Source organism: Diospyros lotus, chromosome 5 (genome assembly GCF_014633365.1).
Source record: "Diospyros lotus cultivar Yz01 chromosome 5, ASM1463336v1, whole genome shotgun sequence".
Lineage (NCBI taxonomy): Eukaryota > Viridiplantae > Streptophyta > Magnoliopsida > Ericales > Ebenaceae > Diospyros > Diospyros lotus.
Genome location: NC_068342.1, coordinates 23457058 through 23472404, shown reverse-complemented (window position 1 = coordinate 23472404; position 15347 = coordinate 23457058). Strand labels below are relative to the sequence as shown.

General features: G+C 36.3%; 1 protein-coding gene across 1 annotated transcript; it reads right to left on the bottom strand.

The window, feature by feature from the left end:
* Positions 1-320: 320 nt before the first annotated feature.
* Positions 321-866, bottom strand: LOC127802158 (secreted RxLR effector protein 161-like). Its single transcript, XM_052337860.1, has one exon. The coding sequence runs from the start codon at positions 864-866 to the stop codon at positions 321-323; it is 546 nt and encodes a 181-aa protein (XP_052193820.1).
* Positions 867-15347: the final 14481 nt, after the last annotated feature.

Sequence of the window (15347 nt, the reverse complement as noted above, 5' to 3'; positions counted from 1 at the left end):
TCCAACAATCTCCCACTTGCACTCAAAGACTATGAAAATCCATAAGTTCCCACCCCTATGACATCTAAGTGTCTTCGAAAGACCTTCTCTGCCAAAGGCTTGGTGAAAGGATCCGCTAGATTGTTTGATGTAGATATCTGGTCCACCACTATCTCATTCTTCTGGATGAACTCCCGAATGAGGTGGTACTTCCTCTCAATATGCTTGCCCTTTCTGTGGTTCCTTGGTTCTTTGCATTGTGACACTGCTCCGGTGTTGTCACAATAAAGTATAATAGGCTTTTCCACATGTGGTACAACTCCTAGTTCCATAAGGAACTTTCAGAGCCAAACTGCTTCCTTGGACGCCTCTGATGCTGCTACATACTCAGCTTCCATGGTGGAATCAGCAATACAAGATTGCTTGATACTCCGCCATGAAATAGCTCCTCTAGACAAGGTGAAAACATATCCATTAGTGGATTTTCTTTCATCCTTATCAGCCTGGAAATCTGAGTCTGTGTAGCCTACTGGAACTAAGTCATCAGCTCTGTAGACTAGCATATAATCCTTAGTAGCCTTAAGGTATTTGAGTATATGCTTTACAGCTTGCCACTGTGCTTCCCCTGGATTTGACTGAAATCTGCTTATCATGCCTACAGCAAAGCAAATATCTGGCCAGGTACACAGCATGGCATACATGAGACTTCCTACAGCTGAAGCATAAGGAATCCTACTCATGCGCGCCTTTTCTTCCTCTGTCTTGGGACAGTCCCTGGAAGATAAGCCCAATCCATGTCTAAAAGGAATTAATGCCCCTTTACACTGATCCATGCTGAACCTGACCAATATCTTGTCAATATAAGAAGATTGGGATAAACCTAACATTCTCTGCTTCCTATCTCTAAGAAGCTTTATACTGAGAATGTAACTAGCTTATCCCATATCTTTCATGCTAAATTGACTTGATAGCCAAATCTTTATTGATGACAACATCCCTACATCATTTCCTATGATGAGAATGTCATCAACATATAACACCAGAAAAGACACCTTTTGACCATTTGTTTTCTTATACACGCATGGTTCATCTACGTTTGGAATAAATCCATAAGATTTTAGAGACTCATCAAAACGTTTGTTCCATGCCCTTGATGCCTGCTTAAGTCCATAAATGGACTTCTTAAGCTTGCAGACCATGTGATCCTGGCCTTTCACAACATAGCCTTCTGGTTGGGACATATAGATGTCTTCACTAAGATGGCCATTAAGAAAGGCCGTCTTAACATCCATTTGCCATATCTCATAGTCATAATGACATGCTATGGCAAGGAGTATGCGAATGGATTTAAGCATGGCTACTGGTGAAAAGGTTTCCTCATAATCGATCCCTTCTTTCTGAGTAAATCCTTTTGCAACCAACCTTGCTTTAAAGGTTTGCACCTTTCCATCCGCTCCCATTTTCCTCTTGTATACCCACTTACACCCTATGGGTTTTACCCCTTCAGGTGTAGCTACAAGATCCCAAACCTGATTGAGATGCATAGACTGAATCTCGGCATCCATTGCAAGGCGCCACTTGTCTACATCGACATCAAGGACAGCCTCCTCGTATCTAGTAGGATCTTGTTCCTGATTGTCAGAGACTAGCTCGAAAGCTTCTCCTGTCCATCTATCAGGAACTTTAGTTTCCCTCCCACTACGACGAGGCTCCGTGCGTATAGAAACACTCGGTTGTGTCTCTTTTGGTTCCTCAATTGGGACACTAGATGTACCTGAAGTTTGTTCAGAAGACAACTTCTCATCTAGTTCTATTCTGCTTGAACCCTTAGTGGACATACTCTGATCATCCTCCAAGTATCTAGCATGAGTACTGATTAGTACTTTCTGCTCCTTAGGATAATAGAAATATCCACCACGAGTGCCTTTTGGATATCCTATGAAGTAGCATAATTCTGACCTTGGTTCCAACTTACTCCCCTTAGTCAATACATAAGCTGGACAACCCCATATCTTGAGATGATTTAGACTAGGCTTTCGTCCCGTCCACATCTCATAGGGTGTCCTAGGTACAGACTTGGAAGGTACCAAGTTCAGAATGTATGCCGCCGTTTCTAAGGCATATCCCCAAAAGGAAATAGGAAGAGATGCATGGCTCATCATGCTTCTTACCATCTCCATTAGAGTCCTGTTCCTTCTCTCACTGACTCCATTCTGCTGGGGGGTCCCAGGCGCAGTCAATTGAGAAACTATACCGTGATGTACTAAGTAGTCCTTAAACTCTCCAAGAAGGTACTCTCCACCACGGTCTGACCTCAAAATTTTGATCAATTTACCTGTTTGACGCTCCACTTCAGCCTTAAACTCTTTGAATTTATCAAAAGAATCAGACTTGCGCCTCATCAGATAAATATAACCAAAATGAGTGTGGTCATCCGTAAATGTGATGAAGTACTCGTAACCTCCTCTAGCAGGTGTAGTCATTGGACCACAAACATCACTATGAACTAACTCTAATATGTCCTTGGCTCTACCTGCCTTCTGAGTAAATGGCCTTTTGGTCATTTTTCCCATTAGGCATGATTCACACTGAGGCCATTCTTCCAATCTCAATGAGCCCAAGGGCCCATCATGGATTAGCCTCTGAATCCGATTAGGATTAATGTGCCCTAATCTTAAGTGCCATAGATAAGAGTCATTAGATGATAATGTTCTCTTCTTATTAACTGGTTCAGTCTCAGAGTTGTTTATTTGACTTTTAATAGGATTAATATAATAAAGATTCCCAAATACGTTGCCTGAACAAATAACCTGTCCATTTCTACTGATAGTGACACCAGAATGGAACGAAACAGAATAACCATAAGAAATCAATTTAGAAACTGAAATTAAATTCTGTCTCAAAGCAGGAACGTATAAAACATCTTTCAGAATTAAAATCCTATTAGAATCAAAAAACAAATGCAAAACTCCCACTGCTTCAGCCCATACTCGAGCTCCACTAGCTACCAGCATTCCATGCTCTCCTTCAGATAGAGTCCTTGTCTTTCTGAACCCCTGCAAAGAGTTACAGACATGATCAGTGGCTCCTGAATCAACTATCCAAGAGGATGAAGATCCTACCAAACTGATGGATTCTAAGTAAAGAGCAATACCTGGTGCTTTCACCTTGAGGGCAGGACAATCCTTTTTCCAGTGTCCTTTCTGCCCATATTTGAAGCACTTGCCTTTGGGCTTGGCATCGGCTTGACTAGCTCCGGGCGTTTTGGGCTTGCCCCCTGCTTTGTTCTGACCCTTCTTCTTCTTGAAGTTCTTGGCTTTAGGGCCAACTCTAGGAGAAGATGCAGAATGAATAGCTAGAGCCTTCGAGGTAGGCTTCATGATCTTCTCTGCCGCCTGGAGCTCTTTCATAAGCTCCACTAGATTCATCTCTAATTTATTCATGTTATAGTTCAATTTGAACTGCGAGTATGAATCTGGCAAAGTCTCCAAGACCATGTCTACCTGACTCTCAACATCTATCGTCGCTCCCAAGACCTCAGCTTCCTCGAAGTAAGCAATCATCTTGAGCATGTGCTCTCGAACTGATGCCCCCTCAGCCATCCTGGTAGTCATGATCGCCTTAAGAGCTTCCTGCCTCGCGGGCCGGCTCTTATCAGCGAACATGGTGCGCAACGACAGATCAATATCATAAGCAGTGGGCATATGCTCATGCTTCGATTGAAGCACATCAAACATGGAAGCCAACATGTAGCATCGAGCCATCTCGTCAGCATTCTTCCATTCCGCCTCTGCCTGGCGCTCCTCGTCAGTGGAGTTTCTCCCAATTACAGGACAGGGGTCAGTCAGAACATACTTGTACCCTTCAGCTGTGAGTACTATGTTCAACTTCCTCTTCCAGTCAACATAATTACCCCCATCCAGCTTAAAATCCTTGAGGATCATAGCAAGGGGACTAAAAGAACCTCCACCAGACATTCCTGTACAATTTATGGAAAAATAAGACGTTTAGACGAGGCACATATAAAACAAATATTTTGCACATAAGCTCACATTATGTCTTGAAAATAGATTTCCCTTAAACTATTATCAATAATATGTCATTTGGCTCTTAGAAGAACTAACAGAGCTCCGATAGGGAGGTTGATAATTCTCTAAGTTAAGTGTATAACCACCACAAACTAAACTTCCTGAATAGGAAATGATCTAGAGAATAATTCCATCGATAGGGCAGCCACTATCTCACATTCCCTACGGATAATCTTGCATTATTACCTCCAACGATAGGCCGACCGATGACAACACATATCCTAGGTTTTAGTTATACCTTTACCATTAGATCTAGATCCTTATGGAATACCCATCCTATAGGGGGTCATGCTCAGAATGACACGAGGGTATCCACGATCTCTAATTAAAGGTGTGGAGGAAGCCATGGGGTCGTTGGAACCCCTCTCCCACTTAATCTTTTAAAATAAGGGTTTTGATTAAAAAACGTTTTTCCTTTTGGATTCCATTAATACTTAGAAAAATATCTAAACTTGAAACACTCTCTAATCCAAGGATAATAAAAAAACTTTGAGAGAGTAAACCATAAGTTAATTTTTTCTTTTGATTAATTAACCCAAATTTAAACCTTATTATGAAATATCTAAGTCTACATTTACTTTCTGTACCACGGGATAAATCCTTTGAAAAAGTAAACCTGTAAACTAATTTCATCATTTGGTTTAATAAAACGTTTTCATGAATTAACTCCACATATGATCACAATTGAAAAAGCACAATAAACAAGTTACATGTTTTTCTATTCATTATTCCTAAGTGACCATATAATTGATTAAACATCACATCAAATAAACATTAAATGTGGTCTTGTTTAATCCTAAGGAGGTTCCATCCTTTTACTAATTATTTTCATGCAACATATCACAAAGATAATCTAATTGCAAATAATTTAACCTCCAAGAGTGGTTTTCAAATAAAACACCTAGATGCTAACTTTGGGGTTGGGGCGGGCGAAGCCCGCCGAAGGCACGGCGGTCCCACTGTTCCATGGAACATCCAAAAACCTGATTTCTCGTGATCGTCGATTCAAGCCCTTAGCCGAAGCCAGATCTGGCCGATTCTTCCATCACGTTCAGCCTGTGCAAATGATGGCTGAATGCTGGCTTTCTGAAACCGCAATCTGTTCCAAAACAGCGCTGCCCAATCCGGCCGAAACTGCATCTTTCTGCATCATGAACAGCACTGACCGAATAAGGAAAATATGCCTCTTTCCGTCTGCAACATGTTTTGTTTGAATGATCAGTATTACAGAAGAATAAAACTGATGAAATCAACCATCAAAACTGGTTGTACATCCGCCTATACCCCAACCGTGAGGTTTACATCGAATCTATTTGAATAAACACAACAGATTACAACGTCCTATACCTCCACTCATGAGGTTTACAAGGCATCTAAAACCATTCTTGGAGGGATCCATAAACGCAGAAAAAACAGCATTTAAACAGTAAAAGGAACCACCCTTTTTTCCGATTTTAATCCTAGGCATGCTCCTAGATTCAAACCAACAAAACCGTGGCTCTGATACCACTTGAAGGATCATGAACGAGGATACAAAAGCATGCAACGGAAGCGTTTTAATCAAAAAACGTTCCTCGTATTGATTAGAATCTAGGAGACTTAATTTTTCGGCGAATTACCGGACGGAATGGAGCGATGGGAGCAGGATGCTCGGGAGCTTCTTCGCATGGTGGAGACGACGGCTGTCCTGCTATCCTTCGGCTCCTTCGCATTAGAACTCAAAGCACTCTTTCGATCTTCCGGAGTATGACTCGAACTCGTGGCCTCTCTTTCGGTGAAGAAGAGCAAAAACGACCTTGGATGAAAAACAACCAAAGAGAGGTATATATAGGGAGAACCCTAGGGTTAAAACCCTAGTGGGCCAAACCCTAATGGGCCAAGTCCATTTAATTAATTTTCTAATTGGGTTAGCCCATTTAATTAATTAAACTAATGAACTATTATTTTATTCTAGCCCAATTAATTATGGACCATCCTGAATAAAATAATTCTCTCTCAATGTAATTCACCCAACAAGCCAAATGTATTAAAAAATACATGAGTTATATCGAGCTACCCCGGGGACCAAAAGACAAATTATTCACGGCTACTAAAATGACCAAAATATCCCTGCCACCTAGTAGCTATATTTTGTCATTCTAAGTGTTCCAACTATCACCATATGGTAACATTGACCCCACGAATAATTTTGCATATGCCATGTCTTTGACCTACTAGTGTAATGACGAAAATACCCCTCTGCGTAACACCCATCATTTAGAAAGGAATAATGTACTAACACCTCTCTAAATGATTTCTACCATCCTTAGATCACTAGTCCAATAATCCGTGACTACTCGAATGTACTTGCTTATCACTGGGAGCTACCCAGAAGCACACACTCTTAAGTCACGTTCCCAGGGCCCTGGATTATTTGATTATTCTTGGACAATCACAAGGGGGTGAATCACATAAACTATCTTGTATTAGTCTGTCTTAGCTAATTAGAAACCATACTCCCAACTCAAAAGGATATTGATCTTTGATAGACCTCACCTACAATGAATCTAAGAATATAGCTCTAGGTTCACTAGACCACCAACTAATACTCAAGTATTAGAGTATTCGTCCACGTAGTAGCAGTGATAGACTAGCTCCATGATAATTAGTACTTTGTCATTAGCTTCTATCACAGGTCCACTCTACGCATTCCAAATGCGCTTGTACAATTAGAGTAAACGGACTGTTTACTGGCTAAGGCAAGCCATCCTCCATTAGGATCTATTGCACAATGATCTTATCATGATAGAATGCCCAGTTCTATCAAAAGATCAAGAGTAATATTTTTCTTTCTTATTAAGTACCCATGATTCATGCCTAACTGTGAAGAACGACCCATCACATGAATCACTTACTTAATAGCATGGACACTTTTCCAACAATTAAATACAAATAATATATGTGCCATGAACTGAATAAAAGAAACACCATTACCATAAATTAAACAAAACATGTCTTTAGGGCATACATTTCCAACACATAGTCGACTATACTCTTAGAAAAACTTAACACTTTGACGACAGCTTTTAACTTCATTTTCCAATCTCCTAAATCATAAACAACACATATATATTGGAAAATACTTTGACCACAAACATTTGAGATTGTTTAAGGCATCATTTAAATTGGAGCATAAAGATACTAAACATCATCAAAATAGAATGGTTTTTCATCATCAGAACTCTAACAAAGGCAAAACATCAATCTCCCCCTTTTTGATGATGACAAAACATTTTATGAAATACCTAAAATCTCCCCCATTTTATCATAAATCAAAAATGATATATTTGAAAGAATTCTAGCACAAGACTAACAAGGGATTGGGAAAAACTTCAAAAGATTTTATGGGGTAAGAGTACATTTGAGAAAAATAAACTTTTACAAACTCCCCCTTAATAACACATATCAAAAGATCTATTATCCCCCTTAATCAAAGTATAAAATTTGAAAATCATTTTAACACTATAACTCCCCCTTAATTTTAGAAACTAATATGATTGACATTTTGGATATAAATTCTTAAGTAAAATCATAAAGGCAATACATGATTCAAAATCATCATAAACATCGTAATCATGGAGAGTTTAGGGATAGAAAATATACCATGAAGATTGAATTTAACAATCTCTCTTACTCTTGGTTGGCAAAAGAATGAGTATCTTTTGGGGTTGATTTTCTCCTTCATCCCCCTTTCCTTCATGCTTGATTCATCCATAAAGATTTCACTTTGAGCTTCATTTAGATGTCAAGAAAACCTACAAAAAATAACTCATCCACAAGATTTTGGTGCCCAACCCTCTTTGGGGTCATCATAGTTAGCATTGAAAATTCCTTTTGGAACCCATATTTTTTTATATCTTGTAGGATGGTTTCTTATAAAACATTTGTTTATAGAATGCCCATATTGACCACAATAATGACAAGTGATTTTAGAATGTGAGGCAAAATTTTATTTTCTTTTCACAAAGCCACCTTGCCCTTTTCTTCTTTTATGAAAATATTTTCTTTGAATCTCAAGGGCATTTTTCAATTCTTCTTTTTCTTTGTCGGCTTTTTCAAGAGATAATTTTAAACATTTATTTTTCTCTTGAAGTTCATCATTTTGAGCTTTCAACATTTTCTTCTCATTATTCCAAGAATCTTTTTCTTCTTTCAATAAGCTCACTTCTTTATCTAAAGATTTTAATTTCTTCTTTATGAGATTGTTTTTCATACTAACATTTTCAAATTCATTCATCAAATCATTAAATGCATCATGCAATTCATCAAGAGTAAAACTTAAAATTAAATTACTAGAATGGGAAAGATTCTCTTCTATGTTGGTCATAAGACATAGGTTGACCACTTCCTCCACATGGGATTCATCACTAGAGGATGACACATCCATTTTCTTCTTGAACTTCTTTTCATACCTCTTAAATGATGGACATTCGGATATGATATCTCTATACTCTTGACATCCATAGCATTTAACTGCATTTCTATATTTCTTTCCCTCAAACTTATCCTTCTTCTTTCCAATTCTTTCAACCTTTTTCTACTAAGGAACCTTTAAAATTTCCTAGTAACTATCATTAAATCATCATCATCTTCATCATCATCATCACTAGATGAGTGTGAAACTTTGAAAAGAAGATTCTTATCTCTATTTATCTCATCATCATCTCTCTTCATTATGATCTCGTGAGTCATGAGAGATCCAACCAAATCATCAAAAGATAAGTTATCTAAGTCTTTAGCCTCTTAAATGGCTGTCACTTTGGGGTCCCATTCCTTGGGTAGACTTCTAAGGATTTTTCTAACTTTCTCTCCATTTGAAAAAGTGTTTCCTAAAGCCTCTAAATTTGTGATAATATTATTAAACCTAGTAAACATCTCATTAATAGGTTCCAAAGATTTCATAGAAAAAAGTTTATACTCACGAATTAGTAAATTTACCTTTGATTCCTTGACTTAACTGGTGCCTTCACGAGTGACCTCTAATTTGTCCCAAATCTCCTTGGCCATTTTGCATGTTGAGACTCAGTTGAACTCTTCGACACAAAGAGCACAAAACAAAGTGTTCATGGCTCTTGCATTTGTCTCCATATCTCTTCTTTCCTTTACTGTCCAAGTCTCCATATTTTCCATATCGGTCAATGTAACCCCTTTCTTAATCACTTGCATAAGGATTGTATCTTGCATAAGATAGATGTGCATTCTTGCTTTCCAAAAATTAAAGTTAAAACCATTAATGAAAGGTGGACAAGTGGTGCTTTGATGAGACAAAAATTTGTGCCATTTGTGGATCTTTAACCCTAGGTTGTTAAACCAATGAAAAACAGTGGGAATGAGGCTCTGATATCAATTGTTGGACCGGGGGGAGCTATGGCACACACCAAGAGGGGGGGTGAATTGGTTATATTAAAAACTTGATAGAACTTGAAATCCTTTTGATGGAAAATAAGAATTCAATGCAAGTGAGGATTGGATAGGTGCTTGACAATAAAGAGAATTTATGAACACAAGCACACAAGAACACTAAGATATATAGTGGTTTGGCTTAACCCAAGTCTAATCCACTACCTTAGCTCCTCACTAAGATTTTCCAAACAATCCACTAAAACCCCCTACTTAAACCAAGTAGGTTCTCTAGTCCATGATTAGGAAAATTATAAAACCTCCCACACAAATGGGCCCTCTAGCTACACAAGCTAGGAAATACAAGAAATTTAACAAAGAGAGGATCTAAGAGATAAATCTCTTAGTTACAAGATCTCTCAAAATACAAAACAAGGCTTGAATGAATTAATACAAATTTAGATCAAATCCTTAAAGAGAGAAAAATAAAGCACCGTCACTGTAAATACAAATGAATATAAATGTAAGCTCAAATCAGTTTCTTTTTCATCAATCAGCCTTCTCAAGACATCATTGATTTGTATTTATAAGCATCCCAAAAGCCTTGCCCAAAACTAGTCGTTTTGTGACCGTTGGAGAATGAAAAACTAATCGTTATGGCTTTCTGCGAAAAGAGTTAGTCGACATAAGATAATAGATAGTTAATAGATTTATAAACAAAATAAGGCATAGTCGATAGAAGAGATGGAATAGTCGACAGAACAAAAATATTAAGAAAATTTCTTTTAAAATACACACTAATAGTCGGCATATTAAATTATGTAGTCGATAAAACCATGAGAATAGTCGACAGATCAAAAAACATAGTTGACTATTCAAGGCATAGTCGACAGATGCAAGGCACATAGTCGACTATTCAAGGCATAGTTGACAGATGCAAGGCACAAAGTCGACTATACTATTAGAAAAACTTAACACTTAGATGTCAACTTTTAACTTCATTTTCCATTCTCCTAAATCATAAACAACACATATATATTGGAAAATACTTTGAAAAAAAAAATTGAGACTACTTAAGGCATCATTTAAATTGGAGCATAAAGATAATAAACATCATCAAAATATAATGATTTTTCATCATCAAAACTCTAACAAAGGAAAAACATCAATTTGGTCCTATGAGAACTTAAAGTTTAGGAGTAAAATCCTACACCCTAGTCATAGTAGATGATTTTTCAAGGTTTACATGGGTATGAAAATCCTACACCCTAGTCATAGTAGACGATTCTTCAAGGTTTACATGGGTATTGTTCTTAGGAAATAAAAATGATGCTTTTAAAACATTCTCTAGATTGTTCAAAAGACTTCAAAATGAACAAGAGTTAAAAATAAAGAAAATAAGAAGTGATCATGGTGGAGAATTTGAAAATCAAGAATTTCAAGCCTATTGTGAAGAAAAGGGAATTCATCATAACTTCCCTGTCTCTAGAACCCCTTAAGAAAATGGTGTCGTTGAAAGTAAAAATAGAACTCTTATAGAAATGTCTAGAACTATGTTGCTAGAAAATAACTTACCAAAATACTTTTGGGTTGAAGGTGTAAATACAACTTACTATGTTTTGAATAGAGTGTCAATAAGACCAATCATTGAAAGAACTCCATATGAACTATGTAAACACAAAAAACCAAATATTTCTCATTTCAATCACTTTGGGTGCAAATATTTTATTCTAAACAATGGTCAAGATAATTTAGGGAAATTCGATGCCAAGAGTGATGAAGGCATATTTATAGGTTATTCATCTCAAAGCAAAGCTTGTTGAGTGTTTAATACAATAATGCCAGTTGTAGAAGAATCAATTCATGTAGTGTTTGAGGACAAACTAGTAATAAGCAAAAATGATGATAATATAAAAGACAATCCAAATAAGATGAATCAAATTCAAATAAATGAAGAACAAGATCAAAGCAATAACCAAGATTTAGAAAATCCAAAAGAAATTTCATTTCCAAGAGAAATAAATTATCTCAAAGAAAATGAAATCTTAGGGGATCCTAGTAAAAGAGTATCAACTAGATCTTCTCTTAGAATAAATACCAATCCAGTTTTAATCTCTCAAATAGAACCAAAAAATGTTCAAGAAACTTTAAATGATGATGAATGGGTTAAAGCTATGCAAGATGAGCTAAACCAATTCGAAAAGAATGAAGTTTGGTGTCTTGTACTTGAACCATCAGATCACTCGATCATAGGAACAAAGTGGATCTTTAGAAACAAGCTTGATGAGAGTGGAAATATCATTAGAAATAAGGTTAGATTAGTTGCTGAAGGATATAGGCAAGAAGAAGGTCTTAACTATGACGAAACCTATGTTTTAGTAGCAAGATTGGAAGCTATAAGAATCCTATTATCTTTCTCATGCTACAAGAACTTCACCTTATATCAAATCGATGTCAAAAGTGCATTCTTAAATGGTTTCATTTTGAAGCAAGTGTTTGTAAAACAACCACCCGATTTTGAAAATCCAAAATATCCAAATCATGTATAAAAGCTTACTAAAGCCTTATATGGCTTAAAACAAGCTCCTAGAGCTTGGTATGAAAGCCTAAGTAAGTTTCTCTTAGAAAATGGATTTCAAAGAGGTAAGGTTGACACAACACTTTTCATTACTAACAAAAGAAATGATATGTTAACTGTCCAGATTTATGTTGATAACATTATTTTTGGATAATCAAATCTTAGTTTGTGTGAAGAGTTTGCATCAATAATGCAAAATGAATTTGAAATGAGCATGATGGAAGAATTAACATACTTCTTAGGTCTTTAAATTAGGCAAACATCTCAAGGAATTTATTTAAGTCAAGCTAAGTATGTAAAAGAAATCTTAGCCAAATTTGGAATGAAAGACTGTAAACCTATATCAACCCCCATGAGTACATCAAGTTCCATTGATAAAAATGAGAAAGGAAAATCAGTAGATCAAAAGCTATATAGAGGGATAATTGGCTCTTTATTATATCTAACGACCTCCAGACCCAAGATTGTGTTTAGTGTTGGTATGTGTGCTAGATATCAAGCTGATCCAAAAGAATCTCACTTGAAAGCCACCTAAAGAATTCTAAGATATATTAAAGGTTTTGTAAATTTAGGACTATTCTATCCAAAATTAAAAGAATTTAAGCTTACGGCATATACCGATGCTGATTATGGAGGATGCAAAATTGATAGAAAGAGTACAAGTGGAATATGCCACTTTCTAGGAAACTCTTTAGTTACTTGGGCTAGCAAGAAGCAAAATACAGTTGCCCTATCCTCAACAGAAGCTGAGTATGTAGCAGTTAGTTTATGTTACACACAAGTTCTTTGGATTAAGCATCAACTAGAGGATTATGACATTCACCTAGAGAGAATACCAATTAAGTGTGATAACTCTAGTACAATAGCTCTATCAAAAAATTTGGTATTCCATGCAAGAATTAAACACATAGAAATTAAGTATCATTTCTTAAAGGATCATGTTCAAAAGGAAAATATCATCTTGGAATTCGTAGATACAAATAATCAAGTAGCTGATATTTTTACCAAACCATTGGACAACAAAAAGTTTAAACGCTTTAGATCATGTCTCAATCCGTTGGAAATCAAATTCTAAATAAATTTCTATCAAAATTCAAGTCTAAGTGTTTTTGTCTGAAGAAGTTTCAAAACATCAGTATCAGGTTTCGAAACATCCCCTACCCGAGATCATCTGGTTTCGAAACATCATATCATTCTATTTTGAAACACAAATTCCAGAGAGTTTTATTTCGAAATATGTTGTTCCATGTTCCGAAACATATTTTCCAAAGAGTTTTATTTTGAAACATATTGCTTCATGTTTCAAAACCTCATTTCCAAAGAGGATTATTTCAAAACATATCAGTCTTGTTTCGAAACCTAATGTCGAGATTATAAATACCAGAGACACTTCGACCTTTCATTTCTTTCAGGTTCTCTTTCTTATTTTGAAACCCTAAGGTCTAAAATTCCTCTCTCTCTTGTTCTTACTCGAAATCTCTCTAAATTCTTCAAGTTAATCATGGTTAGATTGAAGCAATCTGTAGGAAAGCATCATCACACTCGCTACTCCCGTTCTCCGCTTCGATCAGAGTTCAACGAAGACTTTCTGTCCATTCAAACCCTCAATACATTCAAGTCTTCATTCATAAAATGAGAGGTAAACCCTGGTCGCCTCTTTGATATTGAAATCTTAGGAAAAACAAATTTTCTCTATCTTAGTTCCTTACAAAATAGAAATTGGGTTCAGCTTCTTGAACTTAAAGTTCCTATTTTTCAAGATTACGTTCGTATGTTCTACTCTAATGCCCAAAGCTCATTTGATGGGCATGATTATACTAATCGTTTTAAAACTTTTCTTCAAAATACCGAATTTGAATTCAACCCCAAATCATTAGCTACTTTTCTACAAATTCCAAACAAAGGAGATATCTATATTCCTTACACTTTCAATGCTTTACAAACATGCAGAAAAATTTCAAAAAACCCTGATCTTCCGAAAGCCTTTTCTACCATCAATGAGTTATCTGTTGACGTTCATATCCTATATCTTATCATTTGTCAAGTCTTAAATCCTAGCACAGGAAATTATGCTAAACTCTATCCCGAAGACCTATGGTTCTTAGAAAAAATTATTGATGAGAAGCAAATCAATCTTCCTTCTATTATGTGTAACAAAATTGTAACTGCTCGTGAATATTCAAAGAAATCACTTCCTTGTGGTTGTCTACTCTCAGCATTTATCCAATCTAAATTTCCTCATATCCAACCTTATGGTTATCTAGTCCTTCTATTATGGACCAGAATAAATCCGTTTAATTAAGTTCCTTGTTGAACTAGGATAAATGGGATTAGCCAATCCATTAGGCTTTAAGAAACCCTAGGAGGCTTCTCTATAAATACCTCTTTAAGGGTTGGCCAAATTAAGCTTTTATTTTATGATTTTCTTTTTTTTAAGTATTTATTTTATGGTTTTCAAGGGTTGAAAATTCGTTCTTTTTCGTCCAGACACAAGCTGCAAAAGGAGAAGAAGCTCGCACTTTCATTCCGCTCCCCTCGCCAACGGACGCGTGTCACGTATCACGAGTTAGAGGCTAGATGCTTGGATTGCTCGAATCTACGAATGACTCGAAAATCTATAGGTTAGATTTATTTTATTATGTGTGTGATTGTTTGATTTCAACGTTGATGAGATTGGGGTAAGGTTCAAAAATTTTGAATTACGCTACTTGCCTCATAGCAATCTTGTTAAACTTTCATAAGAAAACCTCCTGAAAGTCTTTGTCACATATTTTTAACACTTAAAAATAAGACTATCATCAAGAAATCTAAGAGCTCATTCATATAATTGATTAGAGAGGTATGAATGAAGATATGATCTTAAAATATGATATTATATTTTATTACATATTGCAAGAATTATATCCTGAGTCCCATAATTACAATTACCAGATGTCATCTAAATCTAGCATTAGGGTATTAAGACTAACACAAACATCCTTGTGGCGAGATTCTTAAGGCGAACATCCTTAAGGAAAAAGTCCTTGAGGCAAACATCCTTACGGCAAGATCCTTGAGGCGGACATCCTTGTGATAAGATCCTTAAGGCAAAGATCCTTGTAGTAAGATCCTTGAGGAAAACATTCTTGTGGAAAAATTCCTTGAGGAAAACTTTCTTGTGGCAAAATTCATTAAGGAAAACTTCCTTGCTGCAAAATCTCTTGTGGCGAACGTCCTTGTGGCAACTTTCCTTGTGGCAACCTTATTTTAGTAGACATCAAGCTCAAGTGCCTACAATAGTGTCCCACGTCATAAAATCTAATTGTTGTATTTTTTAAAACATC

Bases quoted from the DNA above. Each gene is read 5' to 3' on its own strand.
- LOC127802158 (XM_052337860.1), bottom strand. From the start codon at position 866: ATGTTAGGTTTATCCCAATCTTCTTATATTGACAAGATATTGGTCAGG.